At 48.7% G+C, this 18,200-nt stretch overlaps 1 protein-coding gene across 1 annotated transcript in view; it reads left to right on the top strand.

The window, feature by feature from the left end:
- Positions 1–18,200, top strand: part of CAPN2 (calpain 2) — a 56,512-nt gene that overhangs the window by 20,177 nt on the left and 18,135 nt on the right. Inside the window, exons 3-9 of the mRNA XM_043485958.1 lie at positions 10,567–10,685; positions 11,646–11,779; positions 12,907–13,075; positions 14,260–14,343; positions 15,758–15,843; positions 16,748–16,822; positions 17,521–17,681. Coding sequence (XP_043341893.1) covers positions 10,567–10,685; positions 11,646–11,779; positions 12,907–13,075; positions 14,260–14,343; positions 15,758–15,843; positions 16,748–16,822; positions 17,521–17,681 — 828 coding nt within the window. The remainder of the gene's footprint in view (positions 1–10,566; positions 10,686–11,645; positions 11,780–12,906; positions 13,076–14,259; positions 14,344–15,757; positions 15,844–16,747; positions 16,823–17,520; positions 17,682–18,200) is intronic.

The raw sequence follows: 18,200 nt of genomic DNA, 5'->3' as shown, positions 1-18,200 counted from the left end.
CAGCCTCCCAGGATGAGAAAGGCAGAGGAGAGGTGGTGAGTCAGAATGTGTTGGTATTGAGATATACCTCGCCTCATTCCTCAGAAATAATCAGTTCTAAAGTATGTGTGCATGAGTTCAGTTGTGTCCAACTCTTGACCCCATGGCCTGTAGCCCGCCAGGCTCCTCTGTCCATGGGATTCTCTAGGCAAGAATACTGGAGTGGGTTGCCATTTCCTCCTCCAGGAGATCTTTCCTGACCCAGGGGTCAAACCCGAATCTCCTGCATTGCAGGCAGGTACTTTACCCCTGAGTCATCCAGGCCCTGCTTTGGGGAGGTCACCATGTATAATTATTGAAAGACTCTGAATGTCTCCACACTTGACCTAGTTAGCTTTGCATTTCCGAAACTTATCTGACCACAGAGCACATTTCTGAAGGAACATCTATTAACCTGAGGAACTAGTTTCTACAGAACACACTTTGGAGGACACAGGAATAAGTGGCTTGAGTGACTGTCTGTTCTTATTGACTGTGCTATGCTTAGTCGCTCAGTCATGTCTGACTCTTTGCAACCCCATGGACTGCAGCCTGCCAGGCTCCTCTGTCTATAGGGATTCTCTAGGCAAGAAGACTGGAGTGGGTTGCCATGCCCTCCTCCAGGGTTCTTATTGACTCTGGAGCAATTATTATAGAAGACTTCTGCCAAAAATAATTTTCATTTAGAGTAATTGATATAAAGCTACTTTTTTGGTTCACTACAAGTATTAGCCTAACCAATTGAGGGCAATAAACTAGAGTTCATGGTAATAAAACCACAATCTAAGCTTATAGAAGGACACGTTACTCTTCTATATAATCATCCCCAAATAACTTCAGATTGTGAAGATATGAGTTAGAAAAGGGAGGCCAGTAGAGTGTCCCTCACTTTTTCTCTTTTTCTGTTTCCTCTTTTTGTTGTTGTTGTTTTGTACTTGCTTTGTTTCACGTAGCACATCTTGGAGATCATTCTGTATTAACAGGGAGCATCTTCATTCCTTTTTATGGCTGGATAGACTATCATTGGAGAAGGACGATAGTTTGTTTCACCTCTCCTCTGTGGATGGATATTTACCTTGTTTCAGACTTTTCTGTTGCAGCCAGCGCGGCAGTAGATAAGCTTGTACATACATCATTTCTCATGTGAGAATGTCTGTAGGGAGATGACTACATATGGAATTACTGGAGTACATCGACAGTAGCCTCAAACTGCCTTTGTCAGGACTGAGGGTGTACATCCCCCCACAACCTCTCCAGATCATCCCGCTTTGACCTTGGCAATCCCAAGGGTGAAAATGGTATCTCAGTGTAGTTTTACTTTGTTTCTTCTATGATGAGTGAGGGTAAGTGCCTTTTAATATGTTTAAGAGCCATTAATTTTTCCTTTTCCCATTGACTCTGTTGATGTAGTTGCCCATTTTTCTACTGAGCTTTCATTTTTTTCTCATTAAATACTGAGAAGATTTATATATAACTTTTGGTCTGGGATCTGAGTAACAGATATTTTTCCCTGTTATTTTTTAGTTTGACTTTGCTTATTGTGATTTGTTTACCATGTAATTTTTTTTCTTTTTTTTTTTTTACTTTAATGTAGTTAAGTTTATCATTTAAAAATTTTATGGCTTTTAAAAATCCATTAGCAGCAACCTTACTCAGCCGACTAATTTAAAAGCTGTTGTGGGCTTTCCCTGGTGGCTCAGTGGTAAAGACGCCACCTGCCCGTGCAGGAGACACGGGTTCCTTCCCTGATCTGGGTAGATCTCACACGCCTCAGAACAACTAAGTCCGCATGCCACAATTACCGAGCCCACGAGCAGCACCTGCTGAAGTGAGCTTGCCTTAGAGCCTGTCCTCTGCAACAGGAGAGGCCCCCACAATGAGCGGCCTGCACACCACAGCTACAGAGGGGCCCCCCACGTTTCGGAACTACAGAAAAGTCTGCACACAACGGCGAAGACCTAGCAGGGCCAAAATAAATAAATAAACACTGTTTAACACTGTACTGTCCACAAGAAATAAAAAGACCCAGAGAATACTTCTCAAAAGATTTTGTGACTTCTAGGTTGTCATTTGATGATATCTCCACTCCAAGGTTATAAAAGAATTTTCCCATTATCTCTTACAGAATATATGGATTTATAAAAATATTATAGTGCTATCATAGTGTGAATATGTATTAAAACATAACAGTATATTATATAAATACATAAAGAATAAATGTGTCAATAATACAAATGGCTAGATTTATCATATTGTGAATGTATTAAAACATAACAGTATATCACATAAATACATAAGCAAAAATATGTAGATAATACAAATGGCTAGATTTATAATATTTACATATAAAGTATAAAAATATAAAGCATACAATTAAGATATACAATGTTATATTTATATATAAATGTTATTCCATTTAGAATTTATTCCCATGACAAGATGAGCTATAATTTGATTTTTTTTCTAGATGGGTACTCAGTTGTTCCAATTTCATTTGTGAATAGTTTATCTTTACTAGTTTGGAACTATTTCTGGACTTTCTATTTAGTGCCATTTATGTATCTCTGTATGTTCATGCACAAGTTCTGTACTATTTTATTTATTATGTGTGTGTTTCAATATCTAATAGATATTTAGATTTTTTGCTGGCTAGGCTTCATGCTTATTTTTTCCCAGTAAATTTTAGAGTCAGCTGTGTTCCAATTTTTAAAAAATCCTCTTGCTATTTTTATTGGGATTGCATTAGATTTATAGACTGGCTTAACAGGAAGTAGCCAATTTATGATGATGAATTTTTCTAGCCAAGAATGTGGGCCACAGTTTAAATGGAGTAAATGATTGTCTATGCCTCTCCAGGCAGGATGATGCCCTTGGAGTTAATTCTAAGGGTGAACAGCTGGTAGAGGACAGATCACACTAGTCAGAGAAGCTTTGAACACTGTTGGACATAAACAGCCTGGCTGGAAGCCTCTGCAATTGAATGAGGAGGCATAATGGCACCCCACTCCAGTACTCTTGCCTGGAAAATCCCATGGACAGAGGAGCCTGGTAGGCTGCAGTCCATGGGGTGGAGAAGAGTCGGACATGACTGAGCGACTTCACTTTCACTTTTCACTTTTATGCATTGGAGAAGGAAATGGCAACCCACTCCAGTGTTCTTGCCTGGAGAATCCCAGGGATGGGGTCGCACAGAGTCGACACGACTGAAGTGACTTAGCAACCATCCCTCCCAGGATTCCTAGATGGCGCTAGTGGTAAAGAACCTGCCTACCAGAAAGAAAAACACCAATACAGCATATTAATGCATATATATGGAATTTAGAAAGATGGTAATGATGACCCTATATGTGAGACAGCGAAAGAGACACAGATGTAAAGAACAGACTTTTGGACTCTGGGGGAGAAGGCGAGGGTGGAATGATTTAAGAGAATAGCATTGAAACATGTATATTATCATATGTGCAATAGATCGCCAGTCCAGGTTCAATGCATGAGACAAGGTGCTCAGGGCTGATGCACTAGCATGATCCTGAGGGATGGGATGGGGAGGGAGGTGGGAGGGAGGTGGGAGGGAGGTTCAGGATGGGGAACACGTGTATACCCATGGCTGATTCATGTGAATGTATAGCAAAAACCACCACAATATTGTAAAGTAATTAGCCTCCAATTAAAATAAAAAAATAATTAAAAAAAAAAAAAGAACCTGCCTGCCAATACTGGAGTTGCAAGAGACATGGGTTTGATCCCCGAGTCAGGAAGATCCCCTGGAGAAGGAAATGGCAACCCACTCCAGTACTCTTGCCTAGAAAATTCCATGGGCAGAGGAGCCCGGCGGGCTACACTCCATGGGGTCACAAAGAGTCACACATGACAGCCATTTTCACTTTCAGAGTCTCTTATAGACATATAATTTAAATGTCTATAGAAGTACACACTGGATCTTTCTTTTTCAAGCCCCATCCATGTGGCAACATTCCAGGAGAGGCCTTGGTCACTGGCAGGCATCCTCTCAAACCAGTTAGAACCACAGGTGGGCTGGAGCCTCAGAGGTCAGTGGGTCATCAGGCCTGGCCTGTACCAGCCAGCCTGGTTTTACCCAGACCCCAAAGTGGCCGACCCAAACAGGCTGTGCCAGGAAGGAGACTCCAGTGACTCCTCTCCACCCTGCTCACCTCTGCAGGAGCAGGTCACCATGGGGTTACCCAGAGCAGATGGGTGTTTTTAAACCACTGTAGGGTGGGTAGATTCTGACCTTGGTAGGGGGAACCCTCAGCCAGGAGGGGTGGCGCTGAGTGAGGCTGCAGCTGATGAGGGTGTAGAACAGGTTTCCATGTGGGGAGAAAACCCTCAGGCAGGGGTGGCCATCCAGGTGCAGCGAGCAGGAAACTAGGAAGAAAAAACATTGTGCAGCCCAAATGCTGAACCATAATGGAGTCACCTCTCAAGGACAAAGGCCCCCGGAACCACGTCCTGTGAACTAAGTGAATTAGAAATTGACACCTATTTGCCAAGGAGACTGTTCTAATTATGCTTTAAAAGTGTGTGCTTTGCTCAGACCTGACAGCCATTCATTAGCTGGGACCTTGGGGTGAGCCACCCAGTCTCCTTACAGAAGGTGGTAATAGTAGCCACCTATATCAAATGGTTTTGTTTTGGTTTTTAGGTTTTTGTTTTTTGTTTTTAATTTTTTTTAGTTCCATTGGGTCTTCCTTGCTGTGTGAGGGTTTTCTCTAGTTGTGCTGTGCTGGCTTCTCCTTGTGGTGGGTTCTCCTGTTGCAGAGAATGGACTCTAGAGTGAAAACTTCAGCAGTTGTGACTGGGCTTAACTGCCTCATGGCATGTAGGATCTTCCTGGACCAGGGATCGAATCCATGTCCCCCACACTGGCAGGCAGATTCTTAACCACTGGACCAACAGGAAAGTCCCTCTCAAATTGATTTGTGGCAACTTAAAAAAAAAAAAAAAGCCACACAACCTACAAGTTGTGAGTTATGTTTTATTCGGGGATGTTACTGAGGACTGTAGTCTGGGAGACAACCTCTCAGCTAGCTCTGAGGAATCATTCCAAAGACATAAGGTAGGAGCAGGATATATAGGGGGTTTCCTGAAAAACAAAAACAAAACGTGGATTTGAACATTAAAATGTTATTGCTAATCATAAAAAACAGACTCTCAAGTTAATGATTTCTGTGCTTTTCCATGTATGAGAAGATGCAAGAGTCTGGGTTTATTGAAGTTACTCCTTAGATATGCATCTTAACTGTCTAGGACCAGTGTCCCAGTTTTCTCCATCCCGAATTTCCCTCAGGGTTCACTGTCGGGGCTGCTGCAGTGGCTGATGGTTTGACGGCAACAACATTCTTTGTTTACTGATGTGACGGGTGATACTTTTTTTGCTCACAGTACATGTAAAGCATTTTAGCACAGGGCCTGGCACATAGTAAGTCTTCATGAATGTAAACTGCTATAACCATTGTTTTCAGATTTTGTTACTGAAAAAGCTTATATGAACAGATATTAAATAAACTTTAAAAACAGGTTTTGATGAGGGCCATTCTAATGAGGTGGATGAACCTAGAACCTGTTATACAGAGTGAAGTGAGTCAGAAAGAGAAAGATAAATACCGTATTCTAACACATATATACGGAATCTAGAAAAATGGTATTGAAGAATTTATTTACAGGGCAACAGTGAAGAAACAGAGAATAGACTTATGGACATGGGGAGAGGGGAGGAGCGGGTGAGATGTATGGAAAGAGTAACATGGAAACTTACATTACCATATGTAAAATAGAAAGCCAAAGGGAATTTGCTGTATGGCAAAAAAAAAAAAAGGTTTTGTAAGGGAGCTTCCCAACTTTGTTAAAAATATTTTGCTGCATGTGGTAAGGGACAGAGTTAAGAAATCAGAAGTATAAAATAATATTAAAGTATACTATTATAAAATAGGATTTCAAATGTTTCTACCTTATTAGAAATAAGACTTAGAGCCATATATGTGTGTATATATGAAAAACTTTGACCATAAAATGCATCTAACTCTTGTTTACACTTGCTTGTGCTGTGATCTTAGTGCTAGGGGCTTGGATGTGCAATGACAGACCATCTTCCTGTTGCCTTAGGGAACTGCACTGCATTGACTAGGTGACATGTTTTAATATTTCTGAGCCAAGTATTTGGGATATTAACATGCAATATAGCATTTCAGGAAGCGGCTGCCTGCTACCCCCTAGTTTTGGGGTTTTTTAAAGATGTTTTTGATATGGACCATCTTTAGAGTCTTTATTGAATTCATTACAATATTGTTTCTGTTTTATGTTTTGGCTTTTTGGCCGCAAGGCATGTGGGATCTTATCTCCCCGATCAGGGATTGGACCCACACCTGTTGCATTGGAAGGCAAAGTTTCAACCATTGGACTGCCTGGGAAGCCCCTACCACTTAGTTTTAAATTTGAATTGCAGCTGGATTTTCCTAGTGGGTTCTTTCCCTAGTTATAAGAGTCAGATGCTCTTAACCAAAGGAAGTCTTTGGCAAGGTATGTTTTTTAAACAAAACCCAGGGTGTGGGTTCAGACGATTTGCTTGTAAGACCTGTCATTTGGGTAGAACACAGACTTCTTGAGCTTCATCCAAAAAAGGTGATTAGTAATACTATAAGGATGACCATTTCAAAGGATATCTGTAAGGATCAGGTAAAATGTAAACCATGATTTTGTAAATTTAAAAATATCACACAAAATATTAGCTACTTGTTATTTCTCTCATTCCTTTTGGCGGAACCAAAAGAATCCCAACTCTGGTCCCTGCTCTGCCCTTTCCAGGACCTGCAACCTCAAGCAAGTAACTTAATCTCTTAAAGTATTTTAAATCTCTAAACTGCCTCTTGGACAGTTTTGTCACCTAGGAAACATTCTAGGATTACAAATCCTAGAATTTATAATCAGAGGAAACAAGCTAGACTGGAATAGGAAAGGATCAAAAAAGCAATCCTCTCTGAAGGGCCAGGGGAGATGAGGTCTTACTCCTCCCGGAGTGACCAGGAAAAACATTCTAGGACATGAAAGACGAAAACAGGGAGCCACGAGGCACGGCCACTGATTCCTGGGATGTGGCAACAGCATCCAGGTCTGGTGGTGAGCAGTAATCTGAGAGAGGGGTGTGGCCAGCACTGACCTAGATGGATGACCCACAGAAAGGGAAAAAGGAAAAATAAAAAAGGAAATGGTACCACTACCTAAATCCAGTCCTTCGTGCATTCAGTCACTGTCCCCTGAGTAGTAGCATAGTCAGCTGTGATCTCCAGCGCTAAAAAGCAACCGAATGGTCCTGCAGACACACACCGGTGTGATATATGCACAAGGTAAAGGCCATCTCCCCATTGGTACTGAGGGAAACAGAACCAGGAGGGCATTCAGATGGCCCCTCCAGAGTCAGACAGATAGGGAAGCTCTTCTGAGGATGCTCAGGGATTTTATGGTGGATCCACAGGAACCATGGGAATAACTGGTTTCAGGACAAATGCCACTGAAATTCCTACACTTGGGCCCATGTTATCCACAAGGCTGTCTGCGTGCATGTGTTGAGAGACCCAAATCCTTTTCAAAGATTCCTAGAAAATCTCAAATAAACTCAAGAAAGATAAGAATCACAGGCATCTCTAGGTTCTCAAAGGACTAGAGTCAGGAGAAGGCCTGGCTTGGAGGAGGGGAATAGATTGAAAAGGAGGATCTCTTGACTCTGAACAGCTGACGCTTGGTGACATCATCCTCTAGGAATGATAATATGATAAAGCCTGAGAGAAGGGTGGGTTCTCAGAAATGGCTGAATGTTGTTTTAATGACAATCTTGTTCCTATCTGGCAGCATATGGAATCAGGCCAGGAAAGCTCCTTTATGTAGAGTTCCATCCCTACCAATCAGGGGCTCCTTCCCATGGCCAGCAGTAAAACCTCTCAATGCCAAGTTTTTCTGCAAGATTCTATTCTAAGTGTGTCAAAGAGTCTCTAGCTTGGTTTATATAAAGATCTGCTGCCGCTGCTGCTGCTAAGTCACTTCAGTCATGTCCGACTCTGTGCGACCCCATAGACGGCAGCCCACCAGGCTCCCCTGTCCGTCCCTGGGATTCTCCAGGCAAGAACACTGGAGTGGGCTGCCATTTCCTTCTCTAATGCATGAAAGTGAAAAATGAAAGTGAAGTCGCTCAGTCATGTCCGACTCTTAGCGACCCCATGGACTGCAGCCTATCAGGCCCCTCCGTCCATGGGATTTTCCAGGCAAGAGTACTGGAGTGGGGTGCCATTGCCTTCTCCGATATAAAGATCTAGTTGATGCAAAAGTTGTCTTCTGAGATCTGACGAATATACCTTCTAAACTCTTCCTTGTATGTGTCACAGTTGGCAGTGCATTTACCCTCCTAAGCCTTGTTATCCTCAGCTTTAACATGGAGATGGTAGCAGCACCATCACAGAGCTTCTGTGGGAAATGAATGAGATGATGAACCTGCATCTCTTAGAACAGTGACTGGCACACAGGACGGCCTCATAAGTAATGGCTAGTGTCCATGTACCCCTTGCAGTCAAGTGACAGGAACTTGTAGCCCTGGCTAATGGGTAAGGAAATAGGGACATGATCAGTTCAGGTAATAGAAGTCCAAATAGATACAGCTTCAGGTACAGTTTGATCCAGGGAACTATCCTGTGATACCACCAGGGCCTGCTTTCTCTCTCCACCTTTCAGCCCCTCTTCCTTTGAGTTGGCTGCAAGATGGCTTCGGCAGCAGTAGACCACACATCATTGTAGAGCCAGTGAAGTAGAAGAAGGAACCTGTCCACTCTCCCCCAAGCCCCAGGAGAGGTCTCATATCTCCCTGGCTCTGGCTGGGTTCCAGCACCTTCCCCGAGCCAACCACTGAAGCCAGGGAATGTGCTGCCTGTTTGCTAGAGACCCACCTACCTCCCACCTGGGGGCAGGGTCCATGCCTCCCAAACCTCACAGGCAGGGAGGAGGCAGGGAGGCTTGCTTCTCAGAGGGTCATCGGTGGTGCCAGAAGGGGAGTGATGGCCACTGAATGGGAAACTAAGGAGAACCCACTGCACCCGCCCAACCGGAGGAGCAAAGTGACTTAACTTCCTTTGGTTACTGATTGACTGATGAGGGAGGGGTGGACCCCCTTGTTCCACAGGGTTGTCATGAGCACACAGAGGCCTCTGAGCTACCCATATAGCATCATTGCTAAGTGTGAGCAGGACAGTCCAGTTCAAGAACTACCAGGACACCAAATGGTCTGCAGAAATCAGAGATCATGGTGAACTTCAGTGACAGTTTTAATGTGTGTGTGTGTGTGTGTGTGTGCACGCGCGTGCACACACACACGTGTGCTAGGCTGTGTCCAACTCTTTGCGACCCCATGGGCTATAGCCCGCCAGGCTACCCTGTGCATGGGATTTTCCAGGCAAGAATACTGGAGTGGGTTGCCATTTCCTCCTCCAGGGGATCTTCCTGACCCAGGGATTGAACCTATGTTCGAACCCTGCATTGGCAGACAGATTCTTTACCACTAGTGCCACATGGAAGCCCATGACACTTTTAACAGATCTGCCAGTTAATAAAAAGAAACCCAGTCATGGAAATCAAACTCATCTGAGGCTATTTCCTATTATTGTCATGCGAAATTGTAGGAAAGTGCACATTCCTTAAGAAGGGAGTAAACTTCCTCAACCTTGCCCCAGAGCCTCCATCAGTCGGACCTTTTGTCTGATGGAAAACATGACCCCTCCCCGCCACCAGCTTGCTTCTGACCACGTGAAATGAGTGCGCGCTTTACACACGTGCTCTCGTTACACCTCGTGAATTACCCACGTATCAGAGAGGAGGGCATTGAGACCAAGGCCAGGCTGCCAGACCAGCCACCCATCTGGCTGTCCCCATCCTTACTCCCCAGGCATGCTGCCCACACCCCCTGCAGAGGGCTTCATACGTCCTTGTCCATCCTCAGGGAGACAGCCCAGCCCAAGGTGCCTTCTCAGACTCAGGCTGTTATGTTTGCATCCGTCGGGCCAGCTGCTGGCCTCTCCTCCCTTGCCTCTACATTCTTTTCCCAGGAGAAGGGGCATGATATTCGATCCCTTCCCATCCATCACGATGTTTTCTTCCTGTCACTCAATCTCACCTTTAAAGCCTGTGTTCCCCGCAGCCTCTTCTGCCAGGCTGGCCTCCTCACTGCACATATGCTCACTGCTGGGCGCCTCCAGCGGACCAAGCGCGGAGCCAGCCGTGAGGACACAGTCTAGCCATCCCAGGGTCTACGTCTTTCAGGGAGTGAATTCTCCCGTCTCCACCCAACTGCTATCACAACAAAAACATCTCTCCCTCAGCAGTCCCCTCAAAGCATCACCCTAGCCTTCCTCCATACCCCTCACATGAGGGCCAGCTGGATCATCTGGGCCAGGTTGGCCTTAGGCTTCCCACACCAGAGGTGGTGACAAGCTGTTTAATATCCTCTCGGCACCGAGACCCCTCTGATGAGAGTTCCTTGTGCCGTGTTCACAGGTGACTGCTGGCTGCTGGCCGCCATTGCCTCCCTCACTTTGAATGAAGAAATCCTGGCTCGAGTCGTCCCCCTGGACCAGAGCTTCCAGGAGAACTATGCGGGGATCTTCCACTTCCAGGTAACTTCATAGTTGGCAAAAGCTTCTCAACAGGTCCTGGCTGTTGTTCAGCTGCTCAGTCATGTCTGACTCTTAGCAACCCCATGGACTGCAGCACCCCAGGCTTCCTTGGCCTTCACTGCCTCCCGAGTTTGCTGAAACTTGTGTCCATTGAATCGGTGATGCCATCCAACCATCTCATTCCCTTTTCCTCCTGCCTTCAATCTTTTCTAGCGTCAGGGTCTTTTCCAGTGAGTCGGCTCTTTGCATCAGGTGGCCAGAGTATTGGAGCTTCAGCTTCAGCATCAGTCCTTCCAATGAATATTCAGGGTTGGTTTCCTTTAGGATTGACTGGATTGATCTCCTTGCAGTCCAAGGGACTCTTAAGAGTCTTCTCCAACACCACAGTTCAAACAGGTCCTGGGGGCTAGGATCATGTCCTGGGTACTAGGAGCAAGTGTGGAGGTTAGGAATGGATCCTGGGGACCAGGAGCAGATGCTAGGGGCCAAGAACAATACTCTTCTATGAAGGACACTGAGAAACAGCAGGAAGCTCCCTGGCCTGCCACCGACCTGGGACCCTGTAAGGACAACGATGGCGCGGAGGGGGCTCCCAAGTGTTTTAAAATAGTGTTATTTAGGATCTGAGACAAAATGTTAAAGTACGGCTCACTGTCCTCCTTGTATGCTGGTAAATGAGAAATGGTATTTTTTAAAATACAAGGTGCAGGGCAGAGGGCGGGAGGGGAGGGTGTGGCCTCAGAGGGAGGTGTGTCCTTGGTTTCTCAGTGAGGATGTACCTGCAGGAAGAGGGCTGGAGGGAGCACCTCTTCCCAGGATGGGCTCATGGAGCCTACGCCCAGGGGCCCAGGCCGGGAGGAGCCAAGTGCAGCTGAGGCTCGCGGGGTGGGAAGGACCCCCAGGCTGCCACCTGCCACCGGCTCCTTCTCCAGGCCACCCCTGTCCCTCCCTGCCCCGCAGTTCTGGCAGTACGGCGAGTGGGTGGAGGTGGTGGTGGACGACAGGCTGCCCACCAAGGACGGGGAGCTGCTCTTCGTGCACTCGGCTGAGTGCAGCGAGTTCTGGAGCGCGCTGCTGGAGAAGGCCTACGCCAAGTAAGTGCCCGCGCCCTGCCCCCGCCAGCCTGCCCCCAGCTGCCCTGCGTTCTGGAAAAGACAGAAACTATTCAAGGACGATTTAAACAAAAAAAGTCCTATACTACGGAAGGACTACTCTGGACAAAATGTGGGCTCGAAATTCGAGGAGATAATGCACATGGCTATTGCCATTTTTCACCAGATGCACAGGAGTGCGTCACGGTACTGATCGTGCTGGCCTGGAGGAGTTCTACTTCCTTGGCAGGTCATGTTACATTTTTGTCAGCTAAATGCAGCAGAGATTTTTTTTGCCAAATGGGCAAAACGATCCATTGCAGAGATATGAAAATTATGGAAATTGGCCCAGAATATATAACACACTGATTAGAAATGGTTTTCCCCAGCCCTCCGGGGAGCTGCATCCCCCACAGGCTGCCTTTTCCAGTGCTCAGCACTGCCTGTTCTCAGCAGGAACCCACCCCTCACCCCCATCCCTCCATCCCCCTCCAGAGTGTGCCTGGTCATGGCCCTGCTGCCTGGGCTCCCTCTGAGAAAATGAGCAGCTCTCAGGCACGAGGAGGATTTCTGTTCCTTCCAGCCCCTGCCAGGGAGGAGGGCCAGGAGTCAGACACCAGCTGTGAGAAGCTGGGGCCTGAAAAGCTGCTAAGTCTACACGCAAACAGTAGAGTTAGGGAAGCCACAGGGCACCAACGTGGTGACCAGGGCACCATCAGGAGTGACCAGCACCTCCTAAGACAGCGCCAAGGATGCTCAGGGAAGCTGCTTTCATTACTGAACTGCTGTCCCCTTTTAAGCTATAACTGCCAAATAGCCCATTTAGCGGACCCCTTTCCTGCCAGGATGCAGAGAGAATCAATACAGGAGGTTGGCCAGATAAACATCCAGGTCCTTCCAGCTCTAAGGTTCTGTGAGACTTTTCCAAAAGCTGCATAAAGTACCAGGCAGTGGTAACCACAGGGACAGTCACCTGCCCTCAGGGGCACCCCAAGCTAGAGACAAACCAAGGAGAGGCTGGGCAGAGGGTCCCTGGAGCATCCAACAAGAGGCCTGAGTGGGGGAGGGGGACACTTTGAGAAGCGGAAGTTTCAACTCCGGTGGTCACAGTGTCTCTCCCCTTCCCACAGGATCAACGGGTGTTATGAAGCACTTTCTGGGGGTGCCACCAGCGAGGGCTTCGAGGACTTCACTGGAGGCATCACCGAGTGTTATGAGTTGAGGAAGGCCCCTCCCAACCTGTTCAGGATCATCCAGAAGGCTCTGGAGAAAGGCTCTCTCCTGGGCTGCTCCATCGATGTAAGTCCAAGCCTCCCTCCCCAGCCACATCCCAATCTGCTCTAGTGGAAGTGAGCCTCCAACAGAGACCCAAGAGACCCACTGCCCTTACTCCCCGCACGACTAGCCCATCCTTTGTCCACCGTATTATACATCACCTGCAGCCCCTCGGTGGCTAGGCAACAGTCAGGCTGGCTGGGGGTACAACTGGTGCCCAAATGGTCACTCCAGCCTCCAGCCGTTCTCTCTCCAGCCCATGTACAACCCTCAGCCTCCTGTGACTCACCACCCAGACCACAGCTTCCGTGAAAGTCCCCTGCCCTCTGCTGGGCCCAAGGGCAGCACCACCCCATTCACCTTCGGCCCACCTGCAGGACCTGCGCCCAGAGCCCAGCAGCCTCCCCGCAACTGCTACAGGGTTAGCAGACCTGTAGGAAGACTTTAGGAGGCACAGGGAGGAACATCCCCTCCTGCTATCCTTGCTGGCACACCTCACCAGAGGAAGGGAGGTGGGTGCGACATCCTGTCCCCAAGGAGCCGCCAGGCTTTGCCTGTGCCCAGCGGCCCAGTCCTGTCCTAAGCAGGAGGAGCTGGCTGCTCTGGGGTCAGGCATAAGAAGCCTGACTCTGGGGGATCCAAGTCTCAGTGCGAATCTAGGCAGGGATTTGCAGACCTTCTCTGCAGACCGTGTCCAAGCAGAGACCCTTTCTACTAGCAGCCCTTCCCGTTGACTCAAACGAAAATAACCACCTCCATCACAACAGATGGGGAATGGGATCCCTGGGGAAGTTTTAATAGACAGACGCCAGTTCTGAAGTCAGGCAGAAACGGAAGACTGCCCTCCTGTAAACGCTGCAGCGGGGCGGGGCAGGGCGATCCGCGCGGTTTCCGGAGACCCAGCGCGTTTGAGCCGCCCAGGTGTGTGTCCTGAAGGCACGGCGTGCCCTTTTCCTGCGGGGATTTGTGACTGCGCGGGGCACCCACACGAGTGCAAGCGCGGCGTCCCCACCACCACCCCGCCCGCCCCCGAGGGCTGCTTGCCTCTCCTCTGGTTGTAAATAACGGCGGGAGGGCTCTGGGCGGGAGCGCGCCGGCTCTCTCAGCCACCGCCCAGGCCCCCAGCCCTGCGGTAGGACCCGAGCGAGGGAGGGAAGGAGGGAGAAGGCGGGATGCGGAGGCCGGGCTGATTTCTCCCGCGTTTGCAGATCACCAGCGCTGCGGACTCGGAGGCCGTCACGTTCCAGAAGCTGGTGAAGGGGCACGCGTACTCGGTGACCGGCGCCGAGGAGGTAACGCCCGGCAGGCATTCCTGGGGATCTTGCCCTCCCTCACCCGATGGCAGAACCACAGTTTTGCCTGCTTGTTGAGGGTGGGGCCCCGCGTTCCCGGGCCTTTCCCAGCAGCCCCGCGTTGCTGAAGTTCAGGGCTCGCGACGGGCGGCCCTCCCCAGCGCCTGCCGGCCGCGCGCTGCCCTCTGCTGGCCGCGAGGGGGGCCAGCCGCCTGCCACCAAGTTCCAGAATTTCCTCCCTCCTCCGGACTGGCTAAAGATAACACACTGCATCAAGTGTCGTGTTCCAGCCTTTCAAGTGCTTTCGCGTTTGATCTCACAAAAGCATCGGTGCCCCAGTTAGTGTTCACATCTGACTCTGCCCCTTGCACGCTGTGTGGCCTGGGCAGGTGTTTAAACTCTCTTCTACTCCCCAGTTTCCTCAAAGTTGAATTAGAAACAATAGTACAGTGATACCTGTTGTAAGGTTGTTGAGGTGAATCAAACGAGTTAATATTTGTAAAGCGCTCAGACTGCCTGAGGAGTTGTGTGTAAACAAATCGGTCTCCTTGACTTTGCTGTTATTATCATTACTGTAAATGTTGTTAAATAGCCATCTTCTAATCACTGAATGAAGAGTAGATCCCAGGTCGTCTGACATACCCAGTGCGGTTTTTTGTTTTTAACCTTGAATCTTTGTTTTATCCAACTCCCCACATCTTTGTATTTTGAAAAATTTCAAGTCTACAGAAAAGCTGAAAGACTCATACAGTAAACATTCAAATGCTATTTCCCTGGATTCAACAGTGGTTAAGATTTTCCACATCTGTTTCATCGCTTAGTGTGTACTTTCTTTCTGAGCCAGTGGAAGGAAATCGCAAACGTCACACTTCACTCGCTCCTGACACTTCAGTATTTATCTCCTGCCCATAGGGACACTGTCTTACATAATCCCAGTACTGTTTTCATGCTGAAGAAATAAACAACAACTCAATAATGTGATGCAATAAGTAGTCCATATAAACATTTCCCCAATTGCTCCAAAATGTCTTTTATAGCCCCCTCAACGCCCCCAGTTCAAGGTTTAGTCAAGATCCATGTACCACATTTGCTTGTCGTCACCAGTGTTCATTTGATGGAGCTCCTGTGATAAAAGTACATCCTATTATAGTCAGCTGAACGGATGTTCAAAGGTGACGTCCCAATGCAGAGCCCAGAACAAGGGCATTTGTGCCTCTGAGGGCTAGATCCCGGGAGCTGCCACAAGCTGAGCAGCCCCAAGGGTCTAGGGTCAAACCCTTCCCCCTTTTGTGATCCCCCTTGTAACATGGCTCCCATCCCTGGCTCATGGAGAAAGGGGCTTTGGGCCGGGGAACCTCCAGGCCTAGCTTGAACTCAGCATCTCCCTCCTCTCCTTCACCCACCCGTCCTTCAGGTGGAAAGCAGAGGAAGCCTGCAGAAGCTGATCCGCATCCGGAATCCCTGGGGAGAGGTGGAGTGGACCGGGAAGTGGAGCGACAAGTGAGGAGGGTGGCGGGGGTCTGGGTGGGGGGCGTCTGTCCAGGAAGCTCTGGGAGGGGAGCTGAGTGGAGAGCGCACGGCGGCTGTGCGAGAATAAAAGCCCCCAGAGCACAGGGCTCCCCCAACCCCAAGTGGGACCCATGGGGCTGGTGGCCTCTCAGGACTCTTCATCAGAACGCTCCAGCCACCTGGCTGCCTTTACAAGGCCCAAGCTCCTGGGATGCTCATCCTTTCATCAGCTCATGGTTCACCCCTTCCCTGGCTCAGAGTCACTGCTATTGGATCTTCAGGGAAAAGACACACCTTTCCTCCTCCAAGCACTCATTCTATCCCAAGGATGTAAACGTTGTGCCAATAGAAGTCCTTCTGTTGATGGCCCGTTCAACCTTTAACTCTGGGGTGAAATCTCCCGTGAGCCCCTCTCCTGGTCCTCCTCTGTTCCTATCTCCCCATCCTCCTCCACAGCCCAGCACCTACAGTTCCACCTTTTCCCTGGCTGATTCCCAGGCAGCCTCTGCTGTGGCAGAAAGACACCCACCAGGGCCTGCAGGTCAGCTGCAGAGGCCAAGATGAGCACCCCTCCCCCCTCCATTGGATTTCCAGTCACCCCTTAAAAGAGCTGCCAAGCCCTTCTCAGTTTGGGTCCCTGATGCTACTTCATGTCTATCCAATGGGCTGTGTTCATTTTTTGGAATCTTCCTTGCCACTGTCTTCCAGGATAAGGTATCCTCTCACCCTGCTGCCCTGCACCTCTCAGCCACCTGGGTGTCACTTCCTTTCCTTACCGGGGTCTGGGCCCTCGGATGAGAGAGCATGTCCCTGGTCCTCAAATTTGGAGCAACTTGGGGAGAAGTCATTGCTCCACACTAGTTTCTAATGTCTCTCCCATCACTTGGTTTTCCAGCTGCCCAAACTGGAACACGATTGACCCGGAGGTGAGGGAAACGCTGACCAGACGGCATGAGGATGGGGAGTTCTGGTAAGATTCTTGCACTTTAAGAAAAAAGGTGACTGATCTTTACTAGAAATTGAGTGAGATTATTGTGTGGAGGGCACAGGAGCATGGGATCAGGGTTTTGTTGTTTTAAATTCACTGTAAGACCTTGAACAAAAAATTTCTGAACCTCTTCAATTTATCCATCTCAACAATTGAGTTTCAAAGCTGAGCAGCTTAGCAGAGAAGGCTAAGAATTCCTGCAGGAGTGTTCAGGTCCCAAGAGAAAAGAAGGGAAAGATGGACTTCACTCCTAACAAGTTCCTAGAAAATCTTCCCAAGGCCTCAAGAAACAGGACCCTGGGACAACACGGATGGGCCCGAGCATCTCTGTCTGTGCTTCTCTGAGACCAGCCACATCTGTATAGTCCTGGCATCTTACCAACTGAGCGTCCATATTTTGTCTCATTTGATACTCATGTCTCATTTGATACCCCTGTTTTCTACAGATGAAAGTTCTGAGTTTCAGAGAGACTTAGGTAACTTGTTCAAGATTACCAGTTAGGAGGTGGCAGCACCAGGACTGGAACCCGCACCTTCTGATGGCTGACCTAGTGGCCATGCGGCCCTGACATGCTGTCCCCTGGCTGCCCTAACTGCGTCCTAGTCTGGACTTGGGTGGAAGGACCAGGCTCGCCAGTGCATCCTCTGGTAACCTGGGTCACGCGTCCTTGCTTTTGCAGGATGTCTTTCAGCGACTTCCTGAGACACTATTCCCGCCTGGAAATCTGCAACCTAACCCCTGACACACTCACCTGTGACACCTATAAGAGGTGGAAACTCACCAAGATGGATGGGAACTGGAGGCGGGGCTCCACTGCGGGCGGCTGCAGGAACTACCCGAGTGAGCCCCCCCAACCTTACCCTGGGGTGCTGCATGCCATCCTGGCTGCTCCTACCACTGGGACCCTGTCTTCTTCCTGAATCTCTATCTCAACACCCTCTCGGTCTCCTCAGCCCCTTCCCTTCAGCACTCACGTTTCTACCTGCCTGGGCAGAACCCAAGACATGCTGAGTCTGTGGTTCCTCTCCAGGCCCTATATTCCCTGATGCCATGACCTCACACTGAGGTAGCACTAACCCCCCTTCATGCTCATGGGCTACTTTATCCACCCAAAGCCCAAGCAGCTTAGCCCAGCAGAGGTTCTCACCCACTGGGTCTCTGCACATCCAGGCCCTGGTTATTGCCTGGCAACCCTTTTGTGCCCAATTCACTCAGCCAATCCAGATGGGGCCCTGCTCAGAGGAGGTGGGGGTAGGGGGTAGGGTGAGGATTCCCCTACTGGTTCTTCTTTTGTCGATTCCCTTGACTCTTCTGCCTCGATGACTCAGTCCTCCTCTGCCCTCTCACCCTCAGAAACTA

This window comes from Cervus canadensis, chromosome 13 (assembly GCF_019320065.1).
Source record: "Cervus canadensis isolate Bull #8, Minnesota chromosome 13, ASM1932006v1, whole genome shotgun sequence".
NCBI lineage: Eukaryota > Metazoa > Chordata > Mammalia > Artiodactyla > Cervidae > Cervus > Cervus canadensis.
Note: the sequence above shows the minus strand (reverse complement) of the source record. Positions and strands in the feature narration are given on the sequence as shown.